The sequence below is a fragment of the Elephas maximus genome, chromosome 3 (assembly GCF_024166365.1).
Source record: "Elephas maximus indicus isolate mEleMax1 chromosome 3, mEleMax1 primary haplotype, whole genome shotgun sequence".
In the NCBI taxonomy this organism is placed as follows: domain Eukaryota; kingdom Metazoa; phylum Chordata; class Mammalia; order Proboscidea; family Elephantidae; genus Elephas; species Elephas maximus.
Window position 1 is genome coordinate 124,650,382 of NC_064821.1, and position 16,618 is coordinate 124,666,999.

General features: G+C 41.9%; 1 protein-coding gene across 1 annotated transcript in view; it reads left to right on the forward strand.

Annotated features, from left to right (window-relative positions):
• Window positions 1-480: 480 nt before the first annotated feature.
• Window positions 481-16,618, forward strand: part of ST6GALNAC5 (ST6 N-acetylgalactosaminide alpha-2,6-sialyltransferase 5) — a 215,487-nt gene continuing 199,349 nt past the window's right edge. The window contains exons 1-2 of the mRNA XM_049875629.1: window positions 481-619; window positions 1,437-1,655. Coding sequence (XP_049731586.1) covers window positions 605-619; window positions 1,437-1,655 — 234 coding nt within the window. The 5' untranslated portion in view covers window positions 481-604. The remainder of the gene's footprint in view (window positions 620-1,436; window positions 1,656-16,618) is intronic.

Consider the following 16,618-nt stretch of genomic DNA (forward strand, 5'->3'; position numbering starts at 1 on the left):
AAATAGTAAACAATTTGGGGGAGGGGAATAATTTTGTGATAGGTTTCTCCATGCTATGAACGTAAATCCATAAGCTACAAATAAGACTGTTGATATTTGGGCAGTTGACTTGTGCTTATCAAAACCACAAAGCCAAAAATTTAGTTTGGAAATTTCCAAACGGCTATCAAATTTAGAATCCAGTCCGGTTCTCCTTCATTTTGCTTGATGACTTCATAAAAGATAAATAAGCCCTCAGACCAAGAGGTGGGTATATGGCATGGTTAACTCTCTAGCCCCAGAAATTCCACTCGGCTGAAAAGATTATTATTTTGGGGGCTGGAGGGGGGATACGGAGGGCTTTAGGACCCAGCAGGCGGCGGCAGGCAGCAGTTGTGTAGATCACTGAAAGACTACGAGGGTCCGGTTCAGTTTTAATTCTGTCTCTAATCTCTGCAACAGCGGCGCTTCCTGGGTCCCGCGGTTCCCGCGCCTGCTCAGCCGCGGCCGGCCGCCGGGCAACAATCAGAACCACCCGGCTCCATCACCCACTATGGAATCTCTCCAAGAAAAAGTGGTCCCGGACTCGCGTGCCTGAGTATTCCGCGTAAAAGAGGTGCCCAAAATGAAGACCCTGATGGTGAGTCAGTTGTTATAACTCCTCCGGGCTGAGGCGGGGACCCGCGAGCGCAGCGTCCCCAGGCACAGCGGGGAGCCCGGGATGGGGAGGGCTAACCCTGCGCTGCGAGGTCGCCTGTTAGAAAGGGACAACTTTCCACCTGCTTCGCGTCCCCTTTCGACTCCGGGGCGCTGCCTGAATAGGAATCCCAAAGCCAGGATAGGGAACTCGAGTTGCCTCGGTTCCTGGACCTCTGGCCAAGGTCCAAGGGGCCAACGGACAGCTGGAGAAACCGTAGAGGGCTGAGCAGATTGCTCGGGGGGTCGGGGGTACTCCAGAGAACAGCCTGGCAAAACTGAGGGTCGGGCAGGGGGAACCGTTGCAGACTTTCTTGGTTTCCTTGTCGGGTTTCAAACTTGCAAGAATCGCCGAGAAAGAGCCTCAGGGATCCAGGGAAGAAAGGGGGTGCGATGGCTAAAGATACAGCAGCCGAACTGGGGCAGAGGGCTATCTCTCTAAAGTGCGAGCAGACCCATGTCCTAGCCCGCCGAGCGCGCACTCCCTAGCGTAGGCTGGCTCCGCGCACCACCTGCCCCCTGTTGAGGGACCTGGGCGGTGGCGGCAGAGAGCAGGGACGCTCCGGGAGCATCCCCTGCGGTACCGGCAGGGACCGTGCCTCCGCTCCCGCGCTGCGCTCTTCGGTGGTTGGGGCCTAGGTCACCCCCGCCCTCGTACCTCCCCCGCTCGTCTGACCCTAGCGCAGGTGTTCCCGCCGGGCGCGCTCTTCCCGGATCCGCTCTCAGCCTCTCCTCTTCTGCTCTCTCCCGCCTGACCGCAGCGCCATGGTCTGGCAGTGTGTTTAGCGCTCACCACCATGTGCACTAGCTTGTTGCTCGTGTACAGCAGCCTCGGCGGCCAGAAGGAGCGGCCCCCGCAGCAGCAGCAGGCGGCGACAGGCAGCGCGCAGCCGTCGACGGAGAGCAGCCTCCAGCCGCACCCGGGGGCGCCCGCGGGACCCCGGCCGCTGGACGGATACCTCGGTGTGGCTAACCACAAGGTGATGACTCGCCCGCCCGCTTGCCCGCCACCCAGCTTGGGAATCCCGCACACCTGAGCCTGCCCCCTTTCCCGGGGCTGGGAGGGGCCGTGAGTAGGTGCCGTTCGCAGGTTGGAAGGGGAGTGGACCAGCTGGGGTGAGGTGGGGTAAATCCTGCTTGGTATGTATTTCTGCTTGGAGAAGAATGCAAAGTTTTTCAGGGAATAGGGGTGAGATGAGTGGACACTAAAAGCTCAGTTTCTAAGAGCAACCCGCACTTCATCCCCAGAATGAAGCTGCCAGTGGGTGGCCGGCTCTTGAAGCCTTGGTTTGGCTGCCAAGTTGCGCCCCGGTGGGAGGAGGAAAGGATGGCGCGGGTACCAGCCAGAGCGTTCCTAAGACAGAGAACCTGAAGATGAGGAGCAGCCAGCCTGCGGCCGACGCTCAGACGCCAGGGTTTCCCTCTGACCCCTCCTGCCGTTTGCTTGGGCAGAATTACCCCCCAGCCCTGGGGAGAGGTGCTCTGTCAGGTGCAGAAGGCTTGAGGCACAAACCCAGCTTCCACTGGCTTGAAACTAACCTTTGAGAACCCGTTTTCCTTTGCCTTCCCCGAAGCTGCTGCATGGCTTGGCTAATAATTAATAAGATGAAGTTTTAAAAATTGAGCCATCTTTCCCTGGAATAATCTCTGGTTGTAGTGTGTGAAGCTTCTGGGAGAACCCTAATCAAGTTTTCTGATTCTGGAGAGATATTTTAATACAGTTTATATGTATCCCCCATTATTTGAAGGTGCTAATATGTTTTTATTAAAACACATTCCACTAGGTATCTGCTCTGTAAAACTAGAGGATTTCTTGAAACTTCCCAGCTATTCTACTTTTTATATTTACTAAATTCTAGGTTTGTGAACCAAAGTAATATTTAATGGGTCCTCCTTATGCGTGAAAAGATTGTTCTTATCGTTCATGAAAAAGCCAAACTTTGTTTTTTATGTGGCATTCAGAATATTGCCACTCACCACATGCAACGCATAGTGTTAAGGATTTTGGAGGGTACAAAAGAATTTAAGGTAGGACCCAGGCTTCAGGGATCTTTGATGCCTGTGGAAAAAACAACTTGCCATGATATATAAATAGATGATAGATAGATAGATGATAGAGAGAGAGGTAGGTAGATAGGTAGGTAGATAGATAAAGATCAGTGAATATAAACATATAGTAAATGCCAGATATATACAGTAAAGTTCTGTAGGGATGCAATGATGAGAGATCACTGTGCTCGAAGAATCAAGGAAAGCTTCTTTGAAAAGGTGGAGCTTGCAGCGGGAAGAATTCAGAGAAGCAGAAAGGAGGAAGAGATCTCATTAGAAAGTGGTTTTTTGTTTTTGTTTTTGAGCTGGTAGACTTAAAATCCAAAAGCAGTGCGCCATCATTTTTACAATTAGTTTCAGTTTTCTCTCCAAATTGTTGATGGATTACACACTTTGTATCTGCATGTGCAAACAACTGATTTAAAGGGCTGAGTTTTAGGAAAGTTCTGACTTTGGCATTGGCTGGGGGTGGATGTGGTGTTTATGTGTGACTGGGTATATTTAGGTTTTTGTTTGATGTATGATGAATACATTGAACTCACTGGATTTTCTTGGCTATTGTTTGGTGGAAACTATCTAATATTTGTGAAACCTTGATTAAAAGGAATGTCAAGAGGTACATTTGCTGAAAGTTTTGATCTACCTTTGGAAAGATGTTCCAGGTACTTTCTCCTTCCGGTGTTCTACTGCTGGGCAGACACCAGCTAAGAATGTTGATAGCTTAAGGCAAAATATGCCCTTGTGTTCATTTTCAAAATAACGCTTATTCACACAAGCATATATGATCCCATTTTTCAATGTTTTCTGAGCCTTGTTTCACTTAAACAAAGAACAGTCCTTTCCTACTTTGGAAGGAATGTTGAAATTCTACCTGAGAAATTGAGATAATCTGTAGTAAAAGGGTTTTATAAACTGTGCAGTGCTATATGAATGATAAATATTGTATGAAAGTATTTGGAATTCTTAGCAGAGAATTATAAATGTGAACAGGAAGATCTTTTTAGATAATTATCAGATAATTTCAGACAAATTCTTTCATAGAAAACCAACATCTCACAAAATTATATTCCCAAAGAAGGTTTCAACAGAGCTTACCCCACCCCAAACAAAGGAACAAAAGTGAATTTTAAAAATTGTGTCTTATCTCTAGGCATTATCCCAATTGTCCCACTGAACTGAATGTAAACTTCTGCTCAAAATGTAATGACTAACCCTATTTGCTGCTACTATTTCTTATTATTGTTCGCTGCCTTCATGTTGGCCCCTGACTCATGGCAACCCCATGTATAATGGGATTGAACCGTTGTAATCCGCAGGGTTTTCATTGAATGATTTTTCAGAACTAGATCACCAGGCCTTTCTTCCTATTCTATTTTAGTCTGAAAGGTCTGTGAAAACCCGTTCAGCGTCATAGTGACACCTAAGCCTCCACTTGACAGGTCGTAGCTGTGATTGAGGCGCAAAGGCCAGAAATGGAACCTGGGTCTCCCACATGGAAGGCAGCAAAAATTCTACCAGTGAACCACTAATGCCCCCCTGCTACTATTTACTGTCTGGAAATTGGGTGGAGTTGTACTTCTGATAGCATTCTGAAGCTGATGCATAAAATGCTGTTTATGTCTTCTCTCAAAGTTGCTGTTTAATTAGGTTTTGTTTGGAATCTTCCTATAGTCTTGCTCAGACAGAGTTAGAAATCATGTGTTGAAAAAAAAAAAGGCTGAGATTTTTTTTTCTAATTAACATAGAGGAGGGTAAGAAATGAAAGCTTTCCTGTTCTTATTATGTTACCAGATGATACTCTGATTGTTTTTTTTTTTTCCGCTGTCGCATCAGGCTTTAGAAAAATTATAGGATGAGCTGAATGTGGTGACCAGCAAGCCATATGGTACTGCATATTGAATCAGAATTCCAACAGACTTTTTATTTGCCATTGATTTAGAGAGCCTGGAGAGAGTTACAGACACCATTTAGGAAAATGTTCCATCTCCATGGTTGGAGGTCCCCAAGACTGATAAATATATAGCGTTTATGTTCAGTTACATGATGGTATTAACATTGCTAACTCCAAGATTAAATCCAACAGGTGGTCCTAATCCACAACACCTGAATTTCATAAATTATAACCTGTCTGCAATGATAGTCTTGTCTTATACGGCTGCAGAGGGAATTACTGTTGAGATTAAATCGCTATGTACTTTTGTTGAAAGATATGTTGAAAGTCAAGGCAGTAATCATTGATGAGCAGTATGTGTTGAAGCCTAAAACACCACTGTCCATGGGCATACTCCCCCACTTCCTTTTTCAAAATATCAAATGAAATTATAATTCCAGCCTGACTAAATGAATGATATTCATAGTTCCCTGTATAGCAAAGGCATTCCGTTTTCTGTTAGATACTTTTCTCCATTCCCAATCCCCCTCTACCCAGGCCTTTTCTCCCAAATGTTCCACCATCTCCTTTCCATCTTGTAGTCTGTGGCTACAGCTCTGTTATCTGTATCCTGCTCTTACTCTTTTGCTCTCGTCTTTTGGGAGCCACTGATTTCTAACCAGATCAGCCAGACACAAATAAAGAAGTCAAATTTCATGACTTGGGAAACTTTTGCATTTGAAACTGCAACATGTAATATATAACCAATTAAAAAAAAAAAAAGCTACACACACTAAATCAAGCAAAACAACCTCAGAAAAAGGCTTCAAGTCTTACAGCAGAGTGGAAGGGGACATGGCACACTGTTCTATCTCCAGTCTGAATCTGGTCTGGGCAGATAAAGTCACTTGCCATCTGGTGGACCCTGTGAAATGAAACTGTGAGCTGATTCCCATTTCCAGTGGACAGGAGCCCTTATCACAGAAGGCCCATTGTCACCTGGGCTGCCCTTTTCTGAGATGGCTTGTGAAAGGCAGTGATCAGCGGGGTCTAAAGCTGAGCAGCTATCTCCTCACTTCAGAAGTAGCCCCAGGGATAGATTTTACACATACCAATAACATACTTGTCCATGGTTCTTTCCTCTAGTTATTCAGGCAAAACAAAACTGCTTAGTAGTAGTTCTATTCCTGTTAACTGGTAGACAATCAGTTGGAGTGTAAGACAAGTCAATGCAGGAGTTTAATAATTTTAACCAGAAAAAAGGCACATGTCATATAACTTATTGTGAAACTGGGATAAATATTCCTACTTTAGAAAAGCATGTAAATTCTCAAATGAAAATTTTTTTTTTTATTTTTACTTTATGACATTTGAGTCATCCAATGATTTAAATAATCATTTGAATCTCAAAGAAATTCAATTTTAAGGGTTGAAGTATTACAAAATTAAAACCTGTCAGTGATGATGAAACCTTGTTACCACAAAACATAAACCAATAGGAGTCATGAGAAGAATTATTTTTCATGGGTAAGGAGTCTTGGGATAATATGGTTGCTTTTAACAGGAAAAGTGTTTTATAACATTTATTTAAATTACTTAACCTTTCTCAATTCTTTGAGAGCCAGGAGCATTTCTTCAGCTTCCCACAAGGGTAATCCTAGGATAATTCCATGCCACAGCTCAGCCTGTACTTGGTGGATGAGTCTGACCTGGCTCCCTGTCAAGTTCTAGGCATGCTGATTCTTAAACATTTATTCTGCTTCAGGACTTTGGCACTTGCCATTCCCTCTCCCTGGAAAGCTCTTCCCCAAGATCTTTGCATGGGTGGTTTCATCTTGCGATTCAGTCCTCAGATCACATGTTAGCTTCTTGTGGACCACACTCCTTAAGTAACCCCTTCCTCAATAGTCATTCTCTATCATATCACCTTAGTTTGTTTTCTTTATGAGGTTAACCAATATCTAAAATAATCTTAAAGTTTACTTGGTTTTGGTCTGTCCTCTTCCCCACTAGAATCTAAGTACTGGGACAACAAAGTCTTCGCCTATCTTGTTTACCAGTTTGGCCCCAGAGGCCTAGAACAGTCCCTGGCACTTAGTAGGCACCACAATATGTATTTATTGAAAGAAGGAACATGAGACTGTGGAGGGCCAAGACACTTTACCCTTAATGTCATTTCTTTACAAGAAATATCAGTGTAGCCCCAAAGCTCTGGTGTGTCCCGACTCAGTCTCATTGTTCCTAAATTTGCGTTGCAGAAAAGGAGGGAAAAAGAAAGAGAAGGTAGAGGAGAAAATGATTTAAGATATCAGAATGTTTGGGAACGGAGTTTAGGAATTGGTATTCTAACAAATGTTCCTGATAATTCTTGTGGACTTTAAAGTTTGAAAATCACGTTTGAAATGTTTTTTAGTCACCACAATTTGTAGAACTGTAGCATATTCATTTCTGGGTTCTTGAACTTAATCATAAAAAAAAAAAAAAATTTTTTTTTTTTTTAATCATAGCCCTTAGTAAATACTCATTCAGTGTCTAATAGTTGCAAAATTAGGTATTCTGGAGGAAGAACACAGTCCCTACCTCAAAGAACCTTTGATCTAATTGGAGAGAAAAGATAAAGAAGCAAGAAAGTTAAATAATATTGCAAGTGCTGAATAATATGAAACCAGGAAACAATAGATCAAGAGCCTGACATTAAAAGGGAGGCAATTCCTGTGATCTTTCTCCACCTGTGAAATAAGTGAAATACTATTATTACCTGAGAAACTGTAAAGCTTTCAAACTAACATTGTTACTTTCTTAGCCCCTTTTATGGTATATATAGCTGTCCAATGAATAATTAGTAAACAACTTGGATATCAAAGAAACTTCAAGGTGAATTGATTTTAAAATCACAATATTAAATCTGTTCATGATTTCCCTTTGGCATGGCGTAGAGCCTCCTGGATTCTTGAAGAGGGGCTAACCTGCTTCAACTATCTCTGTTGTGTATAATGACCATTTTACCCAAAGCAAATCTCATAATTCTCAGTGTGATCAATGTGAATATACTTACGTTGACCACAAGACAGAATATTTGCAATTGAGTCTGTCCTGGAAACCTGGCATCTGTTACAGAGGTAATTTTCCATAACCTCTAGGGTCAGATGGCAGTGCAGTATAATTTCTATCCAGTAGATACTGGGATAAAGGGAGATTAAGGGTGAAGAAGGACTTTGGGAAGTTAAAATGCATCACTAATCAGTAAGTCATTGCTGAAAGCCTCCTATATGCCTATTGTATACTGTTTGAGCAGCTATGAAGGGTCATAAGTATAGAGAGACAAGGATTGAACTTGGTCTAAGAGGAGAATTGCCTTGAGAATTTATGATCAAATGATAAAAACTTTTGATGGGTATTTATGAAATATACTCAGATCCTTCTTTACAAGCTCCTTTAGTCTTAAATAGTTAGTCTGGGTCTGGGAAAAAAAAAAATTTTATTGCATGCTCTGTTCAGTGTGGTTTCCCAAATAAAAGTCACAGGCATGCATATTCTCAACTTAGACATACATCCTCAAGGACTCCTTCCCTGACCTGTATCCTAGGTTAGATCTGGACCTGTGGGTTTTGTCTTCATAGCAGAATCCCATGATCATACTTATTCAGCTTCTTGTTACTTCTTATCTAAAATTGTCTGCCTTCCCCGCTCCATCAGTTCTCAGAGTCCAGGGACTTTTTTTACTCTTAATCGTGATAACATTCAGAGCCTTTAATGTGTTATTAGGTGCTGTCCAGACAATTCCAACTCATAGTGACCCCATGTGACAGGGTAGAACTGCCCCATAGGGTATTTTTGGATGTAATCTTTACAGGAGCAGGTTGCCAGGTTTTTCTCCCACGGAGCAGCTGGTAAGTTCGAACCACCAACCTTTCAGTTAGCAGCCAAGTGCTTAACCATTGTGCCACCTGGGCTCCCTGCCCTTAAAATAATGCCTGGCATATAATAGGTCTTCAATAAATATTTGTTGAATTAATGAGTATATCTACATAATGATTTTTAAATTTCTCCTCAGATAAGGCTCCTCGCAAGTTTCTGTCTGGAGTTACTGGAAAGGGATAGATGGCTACACATCATAAATATCAGTTTCTCCTGTCACAATTTGTAGTTCTGTAACTAATTCATTTCTGCCTTCTAGTAGTAATCAGAGCCCTAAAACAGAGAATTTTAGAGCTAGAAGTAAAACTTGAAAATCATCAAAAGGAATTCACAGGTGGCTGTGTGATCCGCCCAAGGTCATGGGTTAGTGGCAGAGCCTAGGGCTTAAAATGTGTATCTGTAAGGCGAACATCATTACCATAAGGAAAATTCAGTGTCAAGGTCTTCTAAGCAGTGGCTCAACGTTATTTGGACAGAATTTATTAAAATGAAGAGCCTGGGCCTACCCAGTTATTGGAAAGAAATAAATATTTAAATATCTTATTACTCTGAAATGAATATGAGAATATGCCTCTGAATAGTTAAAAGAGCCTTCCACCAATGACTGACTTCGCAGTGGGCACTGTACAGACTGCGCAAAATACATGTTACTGGTGTAATTGGAACGGTCTGCAAATCAGAGTAGATTTTGCCTTTAAAAAATAAACCAGGCCAAAAGGAGTGTCATGTTTAATTATTTGAAGAAATTGCCGCGGCCAGACCACTCATTTAGCTGCACTACGTTCTCCACAGTGGAGAAGAAATATCATCAGGAGGCTCAGTTAACCGTGTATTTAAAGAACTGCCATTCTGCAAATATTGTTGGCTCCTCTAAAAGTCTGAGATGTACTTGTCTGGCATAGAGTTACCTTAGGCAAATAAGAAAACATTTTACCTATGGTAGTTTTTGTAGCTCATTATGAAAAGGAAACTTTTTTTATTATATGCTAAGAAGGTGTTTGGTGTTTCTGGGAACATCACAGAGCGAGTATACGCTGGAACACTGAAATATGGAGTTAAATAATTTTTTTTAATAAGAAAGCATGTTCTGGAAATTAATTGCACAGATGGGACATCTCTACTGACTGAACTGCAATATTATTGCATTTCTAAATTACAGATCTGTGCATGTTTTTTGTGTGCCTCCAATGACTGCCTCTTGCCTAGAAGACTGAGTTTAGAACTCCTTCAGAAGTTTTTTTTTTTTTTCAGAAGGATTTCAATGCCCTGTAGGAGCTGGAGCCCTGGTGGTGCAGTAGTTAAGAGCTATAGCTGCTAACCAAAAGGTCAGCAGTTTGAATTCACCAGCTGCTCCTTGTAAACCCTACGGGACAGTTCTACTCTGCTCTATAGGGCCACTATGGGTCAGAATCAACTCAATGGCAAACGACAAGAAGATACGGTGCCTGTCTGTTCTACTTTTCCCACCTCACCTCCCATAGGCCCCACCCCCTCCCAGCCCAGGCCCCACACATGCAGGGAACACAGGTTGCTGTTTCATACTTGCATGGCCTTTCCTTCAGGAAGGAATACCCTTTCTCCTTTTGCCCACCAGGCAGAGAACTAATCATTCATTAAGCTCCAGCTCAAGTATCTCCTCTCTAAAGTTTCCCCAGATACAACGTCAATGTAGAAAAGATCAGACTTTTTCTTATACCACCCATGTACCAATCAATTAATTACATATGGACTTTTTGAGATGAAGAACTTAGTCCCTGCCCACAGGAAAATCACAGTGGAGGAAATAAATATCATAATTATTATACTTCAGTAAGTGCTAAAATATCTGTATTCTCTGTATCTTTCCCATGCCTCTAATATGGCAATTATTTGCCCACTTGCTTGTCTTCTTGACTAGGCTATACCTTCTTGATGCCAGGAACATAACTTCTCCATCTTAGTGTCTCCAGAACCTAAAACTATCTCATATGTGTTGAAGCTCAGCAAATCTTTGTTAAATAAATGTGTGTTGAGTGGACAGAGCCCTGTTGTAATTATATGCTATGTAAAGGAATTTGAATAAGTCTGGTGAATAGATTACTTAACCATAGGAATGAACAGAAATGATAAGTAGGGGCAGAAGGACTTTACATATGCAGCGTACACGCCTTTGATTTCTGGTTGCCCTTTAAATACAGAGCTGCATTTGATGACTTTTCCAGAATGATGCATGAGGTGTTGAGAGGCAGGAATGCCCATGTCTGAGGACAGTATGGTATCATGGGAGGCAAGGCGGTGAGCTCTTTGGCAAATCAGGTAACTTTATTTGCTGTGAGCTCTTTGGCAAATCAGGTAACTTCTAAGCCTGAACTGAACTAGTCAGTAGAAGAGGAAGTTAAGCTATATTCATTCATTCTCTCATTTTTGAAACACAATGCTGTACCTACCATCTACCTGGCACTCTGTTACCAGTAGAAGAGGCAAAGATGAATAAAGTGTGGCCCCTCACTTCATGGAACTTAACTATCAGGAGAGGCAGAGAAACAGACGTAAAATTACAATGCAGATTGTGATGTAAGTATTTACATGCTGTGGAGATTGGATTTCCTCAAGGAAGCGTTGGTAAATTAGAGGTGTGAGTCCACTGGATGATGCCAGCTTCAAATGGATCACCCTGGTTTTGGCGTGGCAGAGATTGGAGCAGTCCCAGGTTATAGGAAGGTGCACTAGTTAACAGTGTTGCTGTCATGTGGATGAGATATAATGGTGTCTTAAGGATGAAGAAACCTGTAATGTTTCTGCCTGCCCTAAGAATGTGATTCTCCATCCCGCTGTGACTGTGTAGACTGTTTAAATGTAGCTTCTAGAGCAGCAGAAGGTTGTGGTTCAAGATTGCCTCTCCATAGTGGGTGAGGAGAGTTTGAGGATGATCCCAGATGGTGCTTCAACTTTGTCTAATTTTGAACCTCACTGTGCATCTTAATACCACATACTGACTGAAGCAACACAATGGTGTTTATGGTTCAGACTGAGACAAGCTGCTTGTGGGGACTCCATAATGCTCATTGGTGACAGGAATTAAACCCTCCACCTGCACAGAGCCAGTGGGGCGTAGAATAAATGTTCTGCCAGAGACTTTATTATGTAACAGTTCTACCAGGGAAAACTTTATTCTAGAATAACCTTGTCAAGGGAGACTTTGTTTTGTAATAAACCTTACCAGGTATAGATCTGTTGGAAGGATGGGATGAAGAGTGGTTTCCTCTCCTTTCATTTCCCACATAGCTATATAGAGAGCAATTACCTTTCTTTTCAAATCACTTAAGTTTGTTAACAACTCCTAAAGCAAGTAAAGTTTCTATTTCACTTGCATCAGAAGGAAATTGGCCATAAAGCCACGTAAAATGTGTCGAAAGGAAAGCTGGCTCCTAATTCATCCAAAAACATTTGATTTGAAGCAAAAATATATATCTGAATTTATAGGGCCCATATTTGGAGCTGCTTGCAATGTAGCACCTGCAAGGCTGTTGTCGGGAATTTCTAAGTTGTCTCACATTACCCGGAGTGTTATCTTCTTCAACTCCGTACTGCAAATCATAAAGCTGGTTCGTTTCATTTTTATTCCACTTGTCCTAAGTTTTGAGCAAATCAAAGTATAGGCAGTGGTAACATTCTGCTTGTATCCCAGAACATAGAGAAGGGGAAGGAGACTATCGGGATCTGTGATGTTTCACACCACCAATGCTCCAGCCTGACTGATGAAGCTTTGCCTTGGTGCTCTAGCCAGCTCTAACCCCTTGAAGATTCATGCCCATAACTACTGTGTGTGGCTTTGGCTGAGCTTGAAATGTGATGAGCTTTTAATCCAAAAGTTCAGAAATGAAAGTCAGAGAAATAGGTAATGGAGAACAGAGTATCCCAACTGAATGAACCTGCAATATTGAAGGGTAAAAACGATATCGTTAGACCCAGCACTAAGAATAAGGATTAGAGTGAAAAATAACACTGGTTGCTTCTCCCCCATTATCAAAGGGGCTCTCTTCTGGCTGCTCAAACATGATATGCTGATTGGGTTCTGGAAAGGCAAATAAGGGTGGCTTGTCACCGGCTCTGAAGTGCCAATGAAGTGGTCACAGTTATCAATATTACATTTGAATATGATTTGGTTTGCTGATTGATCATAGACCCAGAACAACAGTGGGCAAGGGAATCACTCAGTTTTCCCTTGACTAGGACCATGATAGCTGGGGAAGAGTATAGACTAGGCCTTTTTCTGGAATGAGCACCACAGTGCCACTCTAAAATGAGTGGATTTGCGTCTACTAGGGAGTTACGAATCTCACTATTGACAAGTTCTGTCAAGTAAAGGGCCGTTCTTAAAAAGCCTGACCAGCATCTTCATGTTGTGGCACCCTTTGGAAGGCTTGACAGGTGGAAAGAGGCCAGGCCTTACTTTCTGTAGCTTCCTGGGTATTCTGCCAGCATCTCAACACCCAAACTAGCAGCACTGCATGCAGACTACGCCTGTAGGCCATATTTGAGAGCATTGGATGCCTTCCATTTGGGAAAAGCTTCCTCTGTTTCATCTCCACTACAACATGTTTAAAAGTACTAAGAAGAGAACCAGGGGACCAGTTTTAAAAAACAGAACTTTACCCACTCTCCAGTTGTAAAAGCATATATACTCATTGTATTCTCAAAATTACAAAAACTGATAAGAAGGAAATAGCAATTATTCATAAATCTACCATCATGACATAATTACTTTTGATATTTTAATGTGTTTTCTTATAGCTTTTTTCTTACGTATCAGATGTGTGCATATATGATGTTTTAATGTACTTCCCCGCTAGTATTTTATTCATACATTTTGAGTGTGTGGAGCCCTGGTGGCACAGTGGCTAAGAGCTATGGCTGCTAACCAAAAGGTCAGCAGTTCGAATCCACCAACCACTCCTTGGAAACCCTATAAGGCAGTTCTACTCTGCCCTATAGGGTCTCTATGAGTTGAAATCAACTTGACAACAGGCTTGGTTTTGGTTTGGTTGGATGTGTGTCTATGTGTATATTGTATTATCAGTACTATGCGATCAGTGGTATAAAGGAGGCAGTCAGCATTACTGTTGCACCATAGTTCTAAAGACTTTTCTTAATAACTTAAAACTCAAATATATTCCAATTGTGGTTGGAATAATAAGGAAACATGTGTTTGTGCTAAATTCTTTCCTTACTAATCTTAAAGGTATGTGCATTCCTCTAATAGCTTAAAAATTTCTTTCTTTCCCTGTTGTTTACAACCCTCCAGCACTTTTCATTTGTGACGATGTTTCTATCCCTACTTTTTTTTTCCCCTGCCTGTTCACTCAGCTAAAGAATGTGTTGCAGCCTATTTTTAAGTTTTATAAATTATTCCCAATAGCCCCTTAATCCTTATTGTCATTTTCCTTTAAACTCCCTCCAACTCATCAGTAGCTCTTTTGAGGATGGTGCCCTCACATAGGCGCACAGGACACTGTCACAGATATGCTAGCTTCATGGCCAGCGGCATTGCCCCTGGTTCATATGAAGCCTCAATTTTGCCTTGCTTTCTGGGCTTTGGCTCTGTTGTTTGGCATGTCCAGATCCAATTCCCTGTCCATGTATACTACAGGTTTGCTTTTTAACCTGTCTTTCCTCAAGGGACCCCTGGTTGCCTAGTGGCTAAGCACTCAGCTGCTAACAGAAAAGTTGGTAGTCTGAACCCACCAGCCACTCTGCAGGAGAAAAATGTGGCAGTCTGCTTCCTTAAAGATTACAGCCTTGGTAGCTAACAGATACATGAGGAAATGCTCATGATCATAAGCCATTATAGAAATGCAAGTCAAAACTACAATGAGATACCGTCTCACTCCAAAAAGGCTTGCACTAATCCAAAAAACACAAAATAGTAAGTATTGGAGAGGTTGTGGAAAGACTGGAACACTTAAACACTGCTAGTGGGAATGTAAGATGGTACAGAACAATTTGGTGCTTCCTTAAAAAGCTAAAATTGAAGTACCATATGATCCAGCAATCCCACTTCTTGGAATAAATCCTAGAGAAATAAGAGCCGTCACATGAATAGATATATGCACACTCATGTTCATTGCAGCACTGTTCGCAATAGCAAGAAGATGGAAACAACCTAGGTGACCATCAACAGATGAATGGATAAGTGATAGCTCTGCGAAACATCCCACAACATGAATAAATCTGGAAGGCATTATGCTGAGTGAAATTAGTCACAAAAGGACAAATAATTGAATGAGACCACTATTATAAGAACTCAAGATGATTGTTTAAGAATGGAAGAGAACATTCTTTGACGATTACGAGTGTGGGGAAGGAAGAGGGGAGAAATTCACTAACTAGATAGTAGACAAGGATCAACTTCGGTCAAGGGAAGGACAGCACACAATACAGGGGAAGTCAGCACAACTGGACCAAAGCAAAAGCTAAGAAGTTTCCTGAACCGAACCAAACACTTTGAGAGACAGAGTAGCTGGGGCTGAGGTCTGGGGACCAGAGTTTAGGTCAGTTGGCATAACAAAGTTTATTTAGAAAATGTTCTGCATCCCACTTTGGTGAGTGGCATCTGGGGTCATAAAACCTTGCAAGTGGCCATGTAAGATGCATCAGTTGGTCACAACCCACTTGAGCAAAAGAGAATGAAGAACACCAAAGACACAAGGAAAATATTAGCTGAAGAGATAAAAAGTCCATATAAACCAGAGACTCCATCAGCCTGAGACTAGAATAACTAGATGGTGCCCAGCTACCACCAATGACCACCCTAACAGGGAACTCAACAGAGTCCTGGACAGAGTGGGAGAAAAGTGTGGAGCAGAACTCAAATTCACATAAAAAAGACCAGACTTAATGGTCTGACTGAGACTGGAGGAACCCTCAAAACTAGCCCCCGGATGCTCTGTTAACCCAGAAATAAAGCCATTCCTGAAGCCCACTCTTCAGACAAACATCAGACTGGGCTATAAAACATAAAATAATACTTGTGAAGAGTGTGCTTCTTAGTTCCGTCAGATACACGAGACCAAATGGGTGATTCTAGTCTGGAGGCATGATGAGAAGGCATGAAGGGACAGGAACTGGTTGAATGGACACAAAAAAACTGGGGTGATAAGGGGGAGCGTGGTGTCACATTGTAGGCATTGCAACTAATGTCACCTAATAATATGTGTATAAATTTTTGTATGAGAAATTAACTTGAGCTGCACACTTTCATCTAAAGCAAAAGAAAGAAAGAAAAGATTATGGCCTTGGAAACTTGGTGGGGCAGTTCTCTGTCCTATAGGGCCTCTATGAGTCAAAATCAACTCAACAGCAATGGGTTTGGTTTTGGTTTGGATCTTTCCTAAAAAAAAATTTCACGGCACAAATAATTACCACCTTTGTAAAAAAATTAGCAACCTTTTTCTGTATTTCTTTTCCATCTTCTAGTTTATAAATGGGATATACTCAAGGTTGTATATTGGCTCTTGTGGACTTGCTCTGATTTTCTTCAGTTTCAGCTTGAATTGCATATGAGCAATTGATGGCCTGTTCCACAGTCGGCCCCTGGCCTTGTTCTGACTGATGATATTGAGCTTTTCCATCGTCTCTTTCACAGATGTAGTCAATTGGATTCCTGCGTATTCCATCTGGCAAGGTGCATGTGTATAGTTGGCTTTTACGTCAGTGAAAAAAGGTATTTGCAATGAAGAAGTCGTTGGTCTTGCAAAATTCTATCATTTGATCTCTGGTGTTGTTTCTATCACCGAGGCTGTATTTTCCAACTACTGATCCTTCTTCTTTGTTTCCAACTTTTGCATTCCAATAACCAGTAATTATCAATGCATCCTGACTGCGTGTTTGATCAATTTCAGACTGCAGAAGCTGATAAAAATCTTTAATTTCTTCACCTTTAGCCTTAGTGGTTGGTGCATAAAATGTGAATAGTAGTTGTATAACTGATCTTGCTTGTAGGCATATGGATATTATCCTATCACTGACATCACTGTACTTCAGAATAGATCTTGAAATGTTCTTTTTGACGATGAATGCAATGCCATTCCTCTTCAAGTTGTCACTCCCAGCATAGAGGACTATATG